This window comes from Mesoplodon bidens (genome assembly GCF_964165515.1).
Source record: "Mesoplodon bidens genome assembly, chromosome: 7".
In the NCBI taxonomy this organism is placed as follows: domain Eukaryota; kingdom Metazoa; phylum Chordata; class Mammalia; order Artiodactyla; family Ziphiidae; genus Mesoplodon; species Mesoplodon bidens.
The window spans coordinates 110,223,894-110,238,487 of NC_138164.1; the positions used below are offsets into that span (position 1 = coordinate 110,223,894).

Below are 14,594 nucleotides of genomic sequence, written 5' to 3' on the forward strand. Positions count from 1 at the left end.
GCTTTGTCAACCCCCAGTCTGCGCCCCCCACCTTCTTCTCAGACCTAGGCCTTTGGACCACCTCGCGACCCCCACTCCCATCCAGTGAACCTCTCCGGCAGCGCCTCCAACGTTAAAAGCTTGGGCTGGATCTGTCGGGGGCGTCTGGTTTGAGTTAGGGGAACGTGAGAGCGGAGGGGGGGCGGTGCGTAGCGTTCCCTCCGCCCCCTCCGTGCCGCCCCCCACCCCGCGCCTCTATTCGTCCCCAACTCCCGCCCCTCCTCTCCTGGTCCCTTGGGGCCCAGCTCAGCCTTCTAGCCCAGGCCCAGCCCCTGGGGTCAGAGGGTGACAAAGGGCACTGCATAGGAAAGGGGGCTCTGGGTCACCCCTCCTCGCCTGCCCGGGTGGTCGCGGTGGTTCTGCACCGTCCTAATTAGAGGTCCCTTAGAAGCTGCAACTGAAAAATCACAGAGGTGGTGGGAACCCACGCCTCCCCCTCCCCCTGCCACGCCTCCCCCTCCTTGGTCCCCCCAAGGCAATGAGCCCAGGATGAGGGAGGTTGCTGGGTCCCCACAGGCTGTGATTTTTTTACCATCCCCTCCTCCCGTTCATGGCACATCTCAGCCTGGAGCAGCCTGAGCCTTGCTCGGTCTGCAGTTCTCCCTCTCCCAGCACCATCCACACAGAGAAGGGCACAGTGTGGCCCAAGATGGGAAGGCCTTGCTCAGGAGGCTGCCCAGGGAGCTGAGTGTGGGGTCTCGCTCCTGAGTTCCTGGCTCTCCGAAGCCCAGCTTCTAGGCTCTGACTCCCACCGCCTCCCCAGAGCAGAGAGGAGGCGTGCCTCCCATCACCTACAACCCAGGGGGGTGACGGCACCCTTGGCTCAAGCCGCCTGAGCCCTAGCCACCAAATTCTGGGCGGCCTTTGGGGAGAGGAGGGGAAGTACCAGAGCTCACCCTCTAGACCGCCTTCACTCCCCAGAATCACCAGGCCTAGAACTTGCCTTTGACCCCCTAAACCCCAGTTTGGCTCCAGTTCAGCAGAAGCCCTCATTCCAGATTCAGTCCCACCTTCTAAGAGTTATGGTAAAAGGAGGAACCAATATGAAATTCTCTTCATGCCGAACCTCCCACTCCTAGGCTCTCTGTGTGACCTTGGGCAAAGTTCTGCCATCTCTGGGCTCCTGTTTCCCTGAGAATCTCTAAAGCATACCGTGCCTTGAGGAGTCTTACCTTATTTCCTGGGGAGCCCAAACAAGCTGAAGGAAGATCCCCTCCTCCTTTTTTCTGAGTCCTCCCAGACCCTCCCCTCAGGCACCAGTGGGGGTCAGGAGCTTTGGGTGAGGTTGGCACCCCGTTTATTGGAGAAGACCCCAGAACCCACCCCCTGAGGTCCTGGGGGGCCTTGGCATCTCCTCCGTCATGAGTGCTGGGCCAGGAAACAGAGCTCCCAAGAGCCAGGTCTAGCGGTTGACTGAGAGAGAAGCCTGGCTGGGCCCGGGGGACCAGGAAGCCTTCTGTCCAGCTGGGCAGCCCCCGTGGGTCCCTGGTGCAGCCTGGCCCATGTGTCCAACACATGCCCCTTCCCCCACCCCACAGAGCGGGGGCTGCGCCCCATCACACGCTGGTTCTGCAGGTCTGCACCCCTGTGAGGCTGCCCCGGTGGGGCGCGGGTTCCGTTGAGCCCTTGCTCCCGGCGTGGGTCACCCAGCGATAGCAGTCGGTCACGCGCTTATTGGGCGCGTGGGGGCCACAGCGGGTACAGTACACGATGCCCAGTGCAAGTAGGACCACCAAGAAGACGCATGTTGGCACTAAAAGTGCCACCAGCAGCCACCGATCATCCCTGCGGCTGCGGCCTGCTGAACTGGCCTCCCCCAGGGCTGTGGGGACCGCCGAGGGCAGCCACGGGGCCAGGTTGGGGTCAGGGGTACCTTCCCTTGGGACTTGTGGGGCTTTGGAATGGGGGTGTGTTGGGCTAGCGAGTGAGGTCTGGTTAGTGGGGCTCTCTGGGGGCAGGGGAGTGTGGAAGGCTGGGGGTTGGGTGGCAGCAGGCACGGGGACTTGATGGGCAGGCAACACAGGGGGCCTGGAGGTAGTGGTCAGAGAAGGCTGGACAGTGGAAGTAATGGGATGGTGGGTGGCCTGGGCTTTGAGGACCGGGATATCTGGGGTCACAGGGGTTTGATGGGCGCTGGAGGTGGTGACCAGAGGGGCGTGGTTAGCTGGGATTCGAGGCAAATGAGTGGTGTTCTGGGTATCAACGACCTGGATATCTGGAAACATGGGGGACTGGTGAGCGGGAAACAGTTCAGGATATTTGGCTGAGATAACTGGGGGCCGGTGGGCAGGGGTCGGTCCTGGGTATGTGGCAGAGATAACGGGGGGTCGGTGGGCAGAAGGCAGATCTGGATAGTTGGCTGAGATCTTGGGGAACTGGTGGTCAGAGGGCAAAGCTGGCTGTACTGCAGGGATCACGGGGGGCTGAGGGGCAGGGGTCAGGGGTGGACGCGTGGCAGAGACAATAGGGGGTTGGTGGGCAGAAGGCAGTGGGGGGCGTGTGGCAGAGACCACCACAGGCCGGGTGACAGAGAGCACTGAGGAGTGGTAGGGGACCCTAGGGGCACTAAGCGGGGGTGGCCAGGTGGGGTCCAGGTAGGGCATCCGGGACTCTCTGTCCTCTGGGAAGCTAGGTCTATAGGCCAGGCCAAAGTCAGGTGACTGCGTGGCCTCCATCCACGGGATCCCAGGCATCTCTGTCCAGCCACCATCGAAGACCTCCCAGGCTTCATCTTCATCCTCTTCATCCTCCCCATCATCCAGCAACTCGTCCCCAAGGTCCTGGGAAGCCCGGGCGCCCATGGCCCCAGCGGGGCTGCAGCTGATGCCATCAGCCTCCAGCTCGTGGCCCTCGCTGCAGTAGCACTCAAAGCCACCAACATAGTTGACGCACATCTGCTGGCACACGCCGGCAATCTGGCATTCATCTGTGTCCACGCAGCGGTGCGGCTCATCCTCGGCTGGCCGGAAACCCAGGCGACAGTGGCAGCTGTAGCCCTGTGGCCCTCCAGGCTCACACTGCTGCTCACACAGGGCATGGGCACAGGGGTCCTCGCAGCTGCGCCCATCCACTGCCAGCCGGAAGCCCTCGGTGCAGCGACAGGACACCCGACCGTCCGCCTCCTCCACGCACTCGTGTTCACAGCCCCCGTTGTCCGGGCCGCAGCCGGTACCGGGGCACAAGGGCCCAGTCCGCGACCAGCCCACGCCACCGTCAGGCTGCTTCACGCAGAGCAGAGAGGCTTCTCTGCCAGTCTGGCATGGCACGGCAGCCACAGAGCCGAAGGGCAGCCACTGAAACTCTGCGGAGACCAGGTGGAAGGGCGTGGTGTAGACGGCAGGGCCGGCCTGGCCTGCCTCATCGGGCAGCGCTGGGCAGGAGCCCTCGAAGCCAAACTGGCACAGGTAGCCATCGACGGCCAGCGTGCACGAGCCCTCGAGCCAGCGATGCTCGCCACTCGCCTCAAGGGCCGCACAGCGCTGGGCCGGGCAGGGCCCACCCGTGGCGGGCTGGGCCCAGTTGGTGAAGGCCGTGTCCTGGTCCCCTGTGGTCCACGTGAAGCCCCGCAGTGGGCGCTGAGGCTGGCAGTGCCGGGCCTGCCGCTGCAGCCCGATCCACAGCAGCCGGCTGGCCGGGCCGGAGCCCACCAGGCTGTCCACGCGCCGGGCCTCCTCGGGGGTCCGCGGCGTGGCCAGGTCGCCCCCCAGCTCACGGCAGGCCCGCCAGGCCTCCAGGAAGGTGCGGCGCCGCGGGAAGAGCGCGTAACAGCTGCCGGGGCCGCAGGCAGCGCGGGGCTCGGCGGCCCAGGGGGCCTGGCCCAGCGTAGGCACCGCGGCCGCCCAGGCCAGCAGCAGGCGCAGCAGCATCGCGACGCCCCCCGACTGGCCCGGGCCGGGCCGGCAGCCGCTCTTGACAGGGGGAGGGACTGGGGCCTCCGGCAGGCGGGCCGGGGGCGGGCCCGGGCCGGGCTCAGGCCTTGTAAGGAGTGGGCTGGGGCCGCTGCCAGCTCCCTGCTCTCGCTCCCCCGGGGCCGCCAGAGCAGGAAGCAGTCGGGCGGGGGGCAGGGGTGGGGGGTGCTGGGAGAGGGGGCAGGGGAGGGGAGGAGGCGCTGCTAACGGACTGGGAGTCGAGGAGAGGAGACCGGACGACCCTCAGAAGACTCCAGCGCCGTCTGGGGCTCTTGGCGGTGGGTTGAGGTCGCTTCCCAGAGACTCACAGAGACCCCAATGGGGACACACTGACCTCATCACACCCGTGAACAACTGCTTGTCATGTGTGTGGAAACATGCTGTGACTCACGCTCTCACGTCACACACGTGTGTGTGCCCCTCTCCACACACAAGAGCACTCTCTCGATACTCTCCCTTCGTCCCAGAGTTGCACATACTCTGACATGCTAAATCCTTTAGGTGTACATGCGAAAGTGGTGTGGCGTTCTGCAGGCCCTAACACAGGAAGTCACCCATCTTCGCATGCAGGCCCTGGATGTGGGAAGCACCTCGATCTCACAGGCGTGGGCATCCGCAGCCCTCATTTATATACTGAGCTCCTACCTCTGCCCTCAAGCCTCCTGGCTCCAGCTGGACCGGGTGTTGCGGGTGGCCGGGGAAGGAGGAGGGGCAGGGGGCTGCCCTCCCTTCACCTCTGCTCAGCCTGGGGCCCTGGGAACCTGGACTTAGAGGGGGAGGAGGCGGCCCCCAAACAGGAAATGCTTCTCTGGGCTCCCTACTGCAGGAGGGCAGGGTGCATGGGGGAGGGGGTGGGCAGGGTGAGCAGGGCTGGCTGGGAGGGGACTGGTGAGGGGCCATGTATGGACATGGGGCACACAGTGGTACACACGTGTGCGTGACACAGGCGTCACATGTGTGGAGCCCTCCTTGCCCCCAGACAGGGCCTGCTGCGTAGGCCTGGCTGGGGTCCTCTTCCCGCCCCTCCTGGAAGCCTCTGGAGGCATGTGTACCGAGCCCATTATTCAGGATGGTCCCTGGGGAGCTGGTTGTCAGATTAACCCTTGCACACCCACTGCACTCTTAGCAGAAATTTGAGCCGGGGCGGGGATGCTGAGAAGAGGTTCTGCCCCTCAGCATGCCTTCCTGATCCAGCTTCCCACTCTGCCACAATCGGCTGTGTGACTGCAGGAAGTCGCTGACCTTCTCTGGGTCTCCATTTTTCTTACCTACAAAACGGGGCTAACGTGTCAGGGCCCTTCAGCTCAGCAGGGCTATTGTATCACGGCACTCAGTGTGTGCAAATGTGCTTTGTCAGCTGCAAAGCATGAGACAAATGTTCCTTAGTCTTCTGAGCAAATCTGGGGGGGGGGGGCGGGGGATGGAACCAGGGCGGCTTTGCTAACCTTCTTACAATGGCAGGGCTGGCCTTGCAGACGCAGCCAATCCCCTTGAGAACCAGGACTTTAGAAGGGCTTGCTATATGCCAGGAAGGTCGTTCTTTCAAGGTTTACATCTGTGAAGCACAGAGAATTATCCCCCTTCTCATGAGAGGAAAGTCAATGCGGGGCAGTTCATCCTTCCACTGGCTCAGACCCAAAGCCTTGAGGTCATCCTTGACTCCTCTTTCTCCCACACCCCACATCCAATCTCTCAGAAAATCCTGTTGTCTTCACCTTCAGAACAGATCCAGAATCTGACTGCGTCTCCCCACCTTTGCCACCCATGTCTGGCCCAAGCCACTACACTTGTCCATTTAGATTTGTGCAACACCCTCTCCTCTGGTCTCTCTCTTGCCTTCTCCATCCTGCCAGGGGGATCTTTTCAAACCCCAAGTCAGATCCAGTCACTCTCCTGCTCAGAACCCTCGAGGCCCCCGTCTCACTCAGAAGAAAGGCCAGTCTTTACTACGCTCGGCCTCCAGGCTCTTGTGATCTCCGCGCAAACTCCCTCTCTCATCCCTCTCCCTTCCCCTCATTCCCTCTGCTCCAGCCACTCTGGCCTGTGGATGTTCCTCAAACTCACCAGGCACATGCCTACCTCAGGGCCTTTGTATTGGCTGTTCCTCTGTTTAGAACACTCTTCCTGCAAGATGCAAAGTCTCTGCTTCTTCACTTTCTTCAGGTCTCAGCTCAGGCATCAACATCCCAGACCACCACCCTCCTCCGCCATACCCTGGGGCTCCCTGGCCCCCTGGTCTTGTTCCATTTTTCTCCTTTGCACTTACCCCTATCTGACATGGTATATATTTGCTTGCTGGCCTGAATTCCCCAATAGCCAGTGTTTCTTGCTGTCGGTATTATTGAGATTCAGGGCTGGGTAATGATATCTTCTGGAGACTGTGTTGTGCATTGTAAGATGTTTAGCAGCATCCCTGGCTTCTGTCTAGATGCCAGTAGCATCCCTCCAGTTGGGACAATAAAAAATGACTCCTTGGGACTTCCCTGGCGTTCCAGTGGTTAAGACTCCACGCTTCCACTGCAGGGGGCGCAGGTTGGATCCTGGGGAACTAAGATCCCGCAAGACTCATGGTGTGGCCAAAAAAAAAAAAAAAAAGACTCTAGACATTGCCAAATGTCATGTCCCCTGGGGGCAGCATTGCCCCTAGTGGAGAACTCCAGCCCTAGGAGACTGCGAGCTCCATTTTGGCAGGGTCATTGTCTTATTTCCTACTGTATCCCCTGAGCCTGGAAAGCTCCTGGCCCACAGATGCTGCTCAATGGGGTTTGCTGAACGAAAGAATGAATGAATGCATTCATGAATGAGTGAATGAGACTCAGCTAAGTGAAGAATCTGGCTCAGGGCAACGCAGCGGGGATGGTGCAATTCTGCCTGGAGCCAAAGCCCACCTGCTCCCCACATTCACCCAGCCTTCCCCAGAAGTCATACCATCCTAGACCTGGGAGATCCCTGGAAATCAGCAAGCTTTTTTGTGGGTGGGTACACTGAGGCCCAGGGAGTCTCAGAGAGAGTGTGTGGCAGGGCTGGGACCAGAACCAAGGCCTCGGACCCTTCTTCCAGTTCTCTTTTTGCTGCAGTGCCCTGAGGAGTCGTTGGAACGGTCTGAGAGTTGGGTATGATGTCAAGAAATGAGGATGGAAGGAAGGCATGATGGGAAGAAGGCACAGCCTAGACAAAGTTACTGAGCTGGGAGAGCTCAAGATGTGTTTGGAGAATACAAAGGACTCTGCCGGGGCCGGGAGGGAGGTTTAGGGTTAGAGGGACAGTGAAGACTGGAGAGAAAGTATCAGAAACGGGGTAGAGGCCTGGCCTGGAAAGCGGTGGAGCTGCCCCTGGAAGGCTGGACTCCATCATGGGGGTCACGGGGAAGAGGCGTGATGAGAGATCCCTGTGGCTGGTATGCGGTGGGTGGAGGGGGGACTGGAGGCCAGGGACCAGTCAGGAGGTTGCTGCAATAGTCTGGGAGAGGGGAGGGAGCTGGCTGTAGATCTGGGTAGCAAGGCGGGGCAGGCTGGGGAAGGCAGCCGCTAGAGGCTCTTCAGGGGCGGGTGGGGGCTGGCCTGAGCCTGGTCCAAGGGTGTGGCGGTCCCAGTCATGATTCGGGCAATGGCCAGTGCTGGGGCGTCTGAGGGGAGGCTGAAGGCCGTCTGGCAGTGGGCGGGTCAGATCAGAGGTCAGGACTACAGCCTCAGCGGGGGTGAGGCACTGGGGGGCAGGCAATCAAAGCAGGAGGAGGAGGGTCAAAGGCCAAATTCCAGATGGCCTGGCTGGGCAAGTGGAGGGAAGCCTGAGCCAGGAGGCGGGCGGGAGTGGGGAGGAGTGGGACACCCTGACCCCAAAAGACTAAGGGTTTGGTAGGTAGAGAATGAGACTTGGAGATGCGCCTGGGTGCCCAGTTTGGGTGGGCATCTAGCACTCACCTACCCCCCACCCCCAGGGCCATCCATGTTGGGAGAGGTGGGGTGGAGGCTGCCTAAGAATTTCCTACCCTAGGGCTTCCCTGGCACCAATGCAGGGGACACGCGTTCGAGCCCTGGCCCGGGAAGATCTCACATGCCGCGGAGCAGCTAAGCCTGTGCGCCACAACTACTGAGCCTGAGCTCTAGATCCCGCGAGCCACACCTGCTGAGCCCACGTGCCACAACTACTGAAGCCTGCGCACCTAGAGCCCGTGCTCTGCAACAAGAGAAGCCACAGCAATGAGAAGCCCGCACACCACAACAAAGAGTAGCTCCCGCTCACCGCAACTAGAGAAAGCCCATGCAAAGCAATGAAGACCTAACCCAGCCAAAAATAAACGAATGAATTAATTAATTAAAAAAAAACAAGAGGGCTTCCCTGGTGGTGCAGTGGTTGAGAGTCCGCCTGCCGATGTGGGGGACACGGGTTCGTGCCCCGGTCTGGGAGGATCCCACATGCCGCGGAGCGGCTGGGCCCGTGAGCCATGGCCGCTGAGCCTGCACGTCCGGAGCCTGTGCTTCGCAGCGGGAGAGGCCACAACAGTGAGAGGCCCACGTACCGCAAAAAAAAAAAAAAGAATTTCCTACCCTAGTCAGGAGAAGGTATATAGTGGGCGCATCATCATGGATCTGGGGGTGAGGGGATAGAGAGGGGCTTGTTGTGGTCTTCATGCCAGTCCTGTTCAGCCTGACTCATTTTGGTTCCCCCATAGCACAGAGAAGTTGCTAACTGATGCAATAAATGCTTGGAGGATGGGGGGATAGATGGATAGATGGATGGATTTAGGAATAAGTAAGTGGATGGATGGATAGATGGCTAAGTAGATGGGTGTGTGGATGAGAAAATGTTTAGATGTGTGGTTGGGTACAGGGAATCAGGCAGAAATGCTAATTTATAATTAGCCGCCACCGTGATGGATGGCACACCCAGAATGTAACCCTATGCATCTGTAGGAGTACAGCCCAGGAGGACGGGACAGCTTGGGCCACCAGCAGCAGGGAGCATGTGTGATGCTGCCCTGTTACCACACAGCCTGTTTTCTCTGTTGGGGCCTGAGGCCAATGTGTCTCCCTGGCTGGGGTGGGGACAGCTCAGGACACCATGCGTGGCTGACTCACATTGGGAGTCAGGAGGCTGGGGTTCCCTGCTCTGATCATGGCCCTTTTGGGGAGAGCTCACCTCAGGAGGGCCATGGAAACAGAAGCCCACTTCCCCAGAAGGAGCGTTGTCTTCCAGCTACTGGGACAAGCCAGACGGTGATTCTGGATGCAGTATGTGGACCTGTTGGTGTTGGGGTGAAGGTGGCTTGCAGAGGGGCTGGCCCTCAGAGGGCCCAGTGGAGCAGCCAGCATGGGGGAGCTGAGTGTGGTTGGGGGGCGCCCCCCCGGGCAGGAGTCCTAGAGAGCATTGGCACGAGGGCCGCTGAGCCAGCACATTGCTTTGTGTACAAATCACCTCCTTTCCTCCTTTCTCTTTTGTCCCCATCCCCCCACCTCTCTCCATTTCTAAATTCTTCCCAAACCACCCCAGCCTTCAGGCTTCAGGAGGAAGGGCCAACGGGTGGGCGGGAGGCGCCTGGTCTTGGGTGGGAGACGTCCCAGGGCAGGAGTGGGGAGGGAGGGGAATCTGGGACGGAGGGGGTTGATTGCGGCCCCCTCCCCTGCCCCACGTGCTGTGCTACACCCTGTGTGCTTCTGGATGGGAGAGACCCACAGGAGGGGTGTGTTGCTGGACCGGACAGGGTGGGAGAGAGAGGCTTGGAGAAGGTGGGACCCAGGAAGAAGGGGTGTCTTCCAGGCCTGGCCCCTGGGGTAAAGGATTCTGACAGCTGGAGGGGGCTGAGGTGGGGCAGAGGTATCCTTGTCATACAGAGAGACTGTGTGGTTTGTGGGTGAGCCTTGGTGTCTGTGCATGACCGTGTGTTTGTGTGTGTGTGTGTGTGCGCACGCACGCTTGTGAAAGCCTGGCACTGCTGTGGGTGTGCACAGCTGGTTGACGTGTGTGTCCTCGAGGGCCCGCACGTGTGCCCACAGCTGTGAGGGGAGAAGCATATGGCTGCCCCTGGATTGCCCAACCTGGGCCCAACTGGAGCCCCAGTCTCTCTCCTGGCAGACGCCTGACCTGAACATCTGGCCACATCTGCCCAGGGGGCCATGAGTCCTGGAGCCCCCATCAGCGCTAGAGGGGCCCGGCCCTTCCCCTCAGTGTTCACACGGCCCAGAGAGGGACAAGGCTTGCCCTAGGTCACACAGGTGGAAGCAGAGCGGGGACTGTACCCGAGCCTGGGGATCCCAGAACAGGTGCTCTCCCGGCCCTCACTGTTCTTGTCCTCCCTCTGGAGCCCTTTGCCCGTGCGGCTCCATGGAGCCTCCCTGAAGATGGTCCTGCCTTGGCCCTGCCGTGTGCTCCAGGGACGTCCCGGCTGGCCCTTCTCGGGCCACAGCTTCCTCATCTGTGTGAAGGGTACCTATGCGAGTGGACTCTCTGATCCCTGTGGCGTCTGGCAAAGGCCTGCCACCCAGGGTGACCCACTCTTCCCCGTTTGCTGAGCACTTGCCTGGTCTCAGCACTGAAAGTGCCGTGTCCCTGGAGCCCCCCTCAGCCCCGGGCAAACAAGAACGGTTAGTCACCGTGTCTCCAGGGACGTTTCACTTTCCACCTCATCCTTTCCACTGCTACCCTGGTCTCCGCCCCTGCCGTCTCCGCTGGCACCTGGAACTTTCCCCTTCTCTTCCTGCCCGTTCACGGTCCCCAGGGACCTCTGTGTCTCACTGTCCCTCCCTCTGACTGCAGGGTTTCTTCCTCCCTGTTCCTCTCTTCCCTCTCTGTCGAGGTCTCTAGCTCCCCTGTCTGTCTCTGGGGTCCCTCTTTCTCCTCTCCTGTCCCCAGTATTGCCACCTTGTTAGTTTCTGGGGTCTCTCTGTCTCCTCTCCTGTCCCCAGCATTGTCACCTGTTGGTTTCTGGGGTCTCTCTTTGTCCTCTTCTGTTTCCCCCTCTCCATCTCTGGTGTCTCACCCACTCTGTCTCCTCTCCTGTCCCCAGCATTGTCGCCTTGTTGGTTTCTGGGGTCTCTCTGTTCTTTGTCCTCTTCTGTTTCCCCCTCTCCATCTCTGGTGTCTCACCCACTCTGTCTCCCTGTTCCTGTCCCCGGGTCTCTGGCCCGCCACCTTCCCTGGGTGGTCCAGGCCTCCCTTGCTCCTCTCCCCCAGCGCGCACCCCCAGAGCTGGCTGGGGTGGGAGCCAGGTCTGGGGGCTGTGACCGGGCCGGGAAGGGGAACCCGAGCAGACATGGTATTTCTGTTAGGACTTCAAAGTGGAGCAGAGCCCGAGGCGGGGGTGCTGAGGGCTGTCGGGGGTGGGCGGGGTGGGAGGATGGCGGGCAGAAGCCAGACTGAGGTCAGCTCAGGCCCCTCCCTGGTGAGGGTCCCCTTGGTGACACACACCTCCCCCGTGGGGACACTGAGACCCAGAGTGGGAACGGAGGAGTGGGCTATTTTGGTGCAGAGTTCCAAGAAAGGCACTTCCTGCACCCCCGCCCTGTCCCCAAGCCCATCCTTTCTTTCTGTCACCCTGCAGGAGCAGCTGGGTCCTCTGAGCATCAGCCCGGCCTGGGAGGCAGGGGCTCCGGGGGCAGCAGGAGCAGGGGGCTGCATCTCAGCAGGAAAACATCCCTGGCGCTGGGACAGGCGCGCGTTCTCAACTCTCTGGCGGAGGCCTTGCCTGGCAGGGCAGCGAGGGTCTGTAACCCTGTCGGCCCCGACTGGGCCAGGCTGGTCCAGCCCCTCGAGGCCTCTGGGGGCCACTCGGGCTGCCTGCCCCAGGGCCCAAGGGGCCAAGATGGCCGTGAAGGTCACCCACCCCTGCCCCCCACCCTTGGCCTAACCCCTGCTAAAGACACCCAGCTGCTGGGGCCGGGAAGGCACGGGGGTCAGGGGCCCAGGCCATGGGCGGGGTGGGCGGGAGGGACTGATTGTCTCATCCTGCGACTCAGATCTGTGTCCTAAGCCCCTCCCAGGAGCCAGACCCAGCAGACACCCCTTCAGCCTGGGCCACCCCCTCGGGAAGCCCCCCTCCCAGACCAGAGGCTTGCTCTGGACCCAAGACCCTCTGGTCTGAAGCCCACCCAGGCCTCCAAAGCCCCTGCCCCTGGACCAGTCCCCCTGCCCCCCTCCCCCAGGCACTTCCCGTGAATCACTCAGGCTGGAATCTGATGAGCTCAGGCCTCCCCGCCCAGTGCTGCTGGCCTCTGCCTTCTGCCTGGCCAGTGGGGTCACCACGCCCCCAAGAGGGTCTTCTCAGCAACTCCCAGCCCCCACCAGGGTCCACCATGGGGTGGGGTAGCTGAGTGGTGGCAGGGATAGGCCACGGCAGGGGGTGAGATTAGTCAGGAGAAGGACTTGGACCTCTTCTGCATCATCAAAAATATAAAAAAGTATGTGTGTCGTTATGTTGTATGTGTATCTCTGTGTGTGTCTGCACTTGTCTCTGACTTTGTGTGTGTCTGCACTTGTCTCTGACTTTGTGTGTGTGTGTCTGCACTTCCACGCCTGTGCAGCATGGGAAGGAGCAGGCGTGTCTGAGAGGGGGCCTTGGGTGTGTCAGCGGCAGTCCTACAGGGGTAGGTGTAAGCGTGCCATGGGAGTCCTTGTGGAGCAGGTCACCACATGTCTCTGTGTCGGCCTGTCTCCATGTATATCAGGGTGTCACATTCTGAACCCGAGGGGGAGGGTGTGAGGGAATCTCTCTGAGTTTGCGGATCTAGGGATGTCTGCGTCAGGGTGTGGCTCAGAGGAGGGGCCAATGTGGGTCACTGTGTCCCATCCTGCAGGGCATGAATGGCTAACAGTGTCAGGGTGTCCTAACACTCTGGGTGTTCCTGTTAAGGGTGGCGGTGCTCAGGCTTCACTGTAGGTGACCCTGGCAGGGCAGGGTGTCACACAGCCTGTGTGCAAATGTGAGTCAGGGTGCTTGCGTGTTAAGTTGTGGGCATGAAGGCGGTCACAAGGCCATGGCGGGGAATTAATTGCTTGGTGTTGAAGTTCAGTCAGGGTGTTGTGGGTCTCAGTGACCGCCTTCCTCGCCACCCTAGCAGGGTCCTCTCTCAGGCCACCCCACAGGCCTGGCTCCTGAGCCTGCCTGGCCAGAGAGCCCTGGGGGGGAAGAGGCCGCTCTCTCATTCCCTTCCCAACCTCCATTAGCAGGATCCCCATTCGCAGGACGGTCCCAGGGCCCTTCCTGGCACCAGGCCCTGCACAGGTCCTCTGAATGCCCCGGGTCCCTGGGTGGCCTCAGGAGAGAAGAGAGAACCTGGCATGTGACTGGGAGTGGGGCACGCCCGCCCCCTGGTGGCAGCAATGGAGGATGCGCCGCCCCATGTCCCAAGCCATGGGATGAACAGTTAGGCCGAGTCTTCCCGAATCAATCACTCCACATATACTTACTACGTGCCAGTTCCGGGCCAGGCATTGTTCTAGGCCCACAAGATTCAGCAGGGAACAAGGCCGACTTGGCTCTGGCCTTCTAGTGAGGAAGACAGACAATAAACAAGGGAACTACTGTGAGGTGGTAAGTGAAACATTTCCAAGTGAGGAAATGACTCTGCTGCTCCTCCAGAGATCCAGGCGTCAGGGTTCCAGCCCTGCCCTGCAGCGGTGGCTGCTGGAAATGGCACGACACCTCTCAGAGCCCTGACTTCCTCTTCCAGAAGGCCAAAGGTGGAAGGCAGTAGTGGGAGTGGGAGGGGCAGTACAGAGTCCGAGCGCACAGTAGGCTTTTACTGCCCAGATCACAGCTATCTCCCTCTGGCTGGGACTGCGGGTGCTTGGTCCATACGGACACAACAGACTGCGGAGTGGATGAGTAAACAACTCCTTCTGTTTTGGAGGATTGCAGAATCCGAAGCTCCATGGAACCTGGTGTCTGAGTCCTCTGCCCTGTAACAAGCCACTTTGCCCGAGCAAGCCTCAGTTTCCTCATCTGTAAAATGGGGATAGGGCTTCCCTGGTGGCGCAGTGGTTGAGAGTCCACTTGCCGATGCAGGGGACACGGGTTCGTGCCCTGGTCTGGGAAGATCCCACATGCTGCGGAGCGGCTGGGCCCGTGAGCCATGGCCGCTGAGCCTGCGCATCCGGAGCCTGTGCTCCACAATGGGAGAGGCCACAACAGTGAGAGAGGTCTGCATACCGCCAAAAAAAAAAAAAAAAAAAAAGGTATAGTAAGATCAGTTCTAGACCAGCCTCTCATTGCCTGCCCTGCCTGGAGCCCCAGCCCCTGTCTCATGACCCTTGGTCATGCTGATTTATCTGGCCAGGACCCCTAACCCATCAGAATTTCTTCAGAAGGTAAACCAGAAGATTCAGGGAGCAGGCAGGGCCTGGCAGTGCTCCAGGGAGCCACTGCTGGGGGCATGCTGAATTCTCAGAGCCAGGAATTAGGACTGAGCATGGGAAGGAGGTGGGAAGGGCTTGCAGAGGCCCCCTCGCAGGGGCCCAGAAGCCTCGGCCAGTCCTGGTTCCCATGAGACCAGCTCTTCATCCGGCCCTGGGGTTCTCTGAACACCCCCTGCAACCATTCCAGGTCCTTCCTCTGAGACTGAACTTGAGACATCCTGTGTTTGGTTCCCAGAACCCAGCCCTCCCTTAACCTCCCACCCCACTGCCCTTCGCTCTTAAGTTATCGAACTCCGG

General features: G+C 60.6%; 1 protein-coding gene across 1 annotated transcript; it reads right to left on the minus strand.

The window, feature by feature from the left end:
- Positions 1-1,313: 1,313 nt before the first annotated feature.
- CD248 (CD248 molecule) lies at positions 1,314-3,933 on the minus strand. The gene has a single exon (XM_081239809.1). It carries the CDS (start codon positions 3,903-3,905, stop codon positions 1,596-1,598), a length of 2,310 nt encoding a protein of 769 aa, XP_081095935.1. The 5' UTR covers positions 3,906-3,933; the 3' UTR covers positions 1,314-1,595.
- Between the last annotated feature and the right edge of the window lie 10,661 nt (positions 3,934-14,594).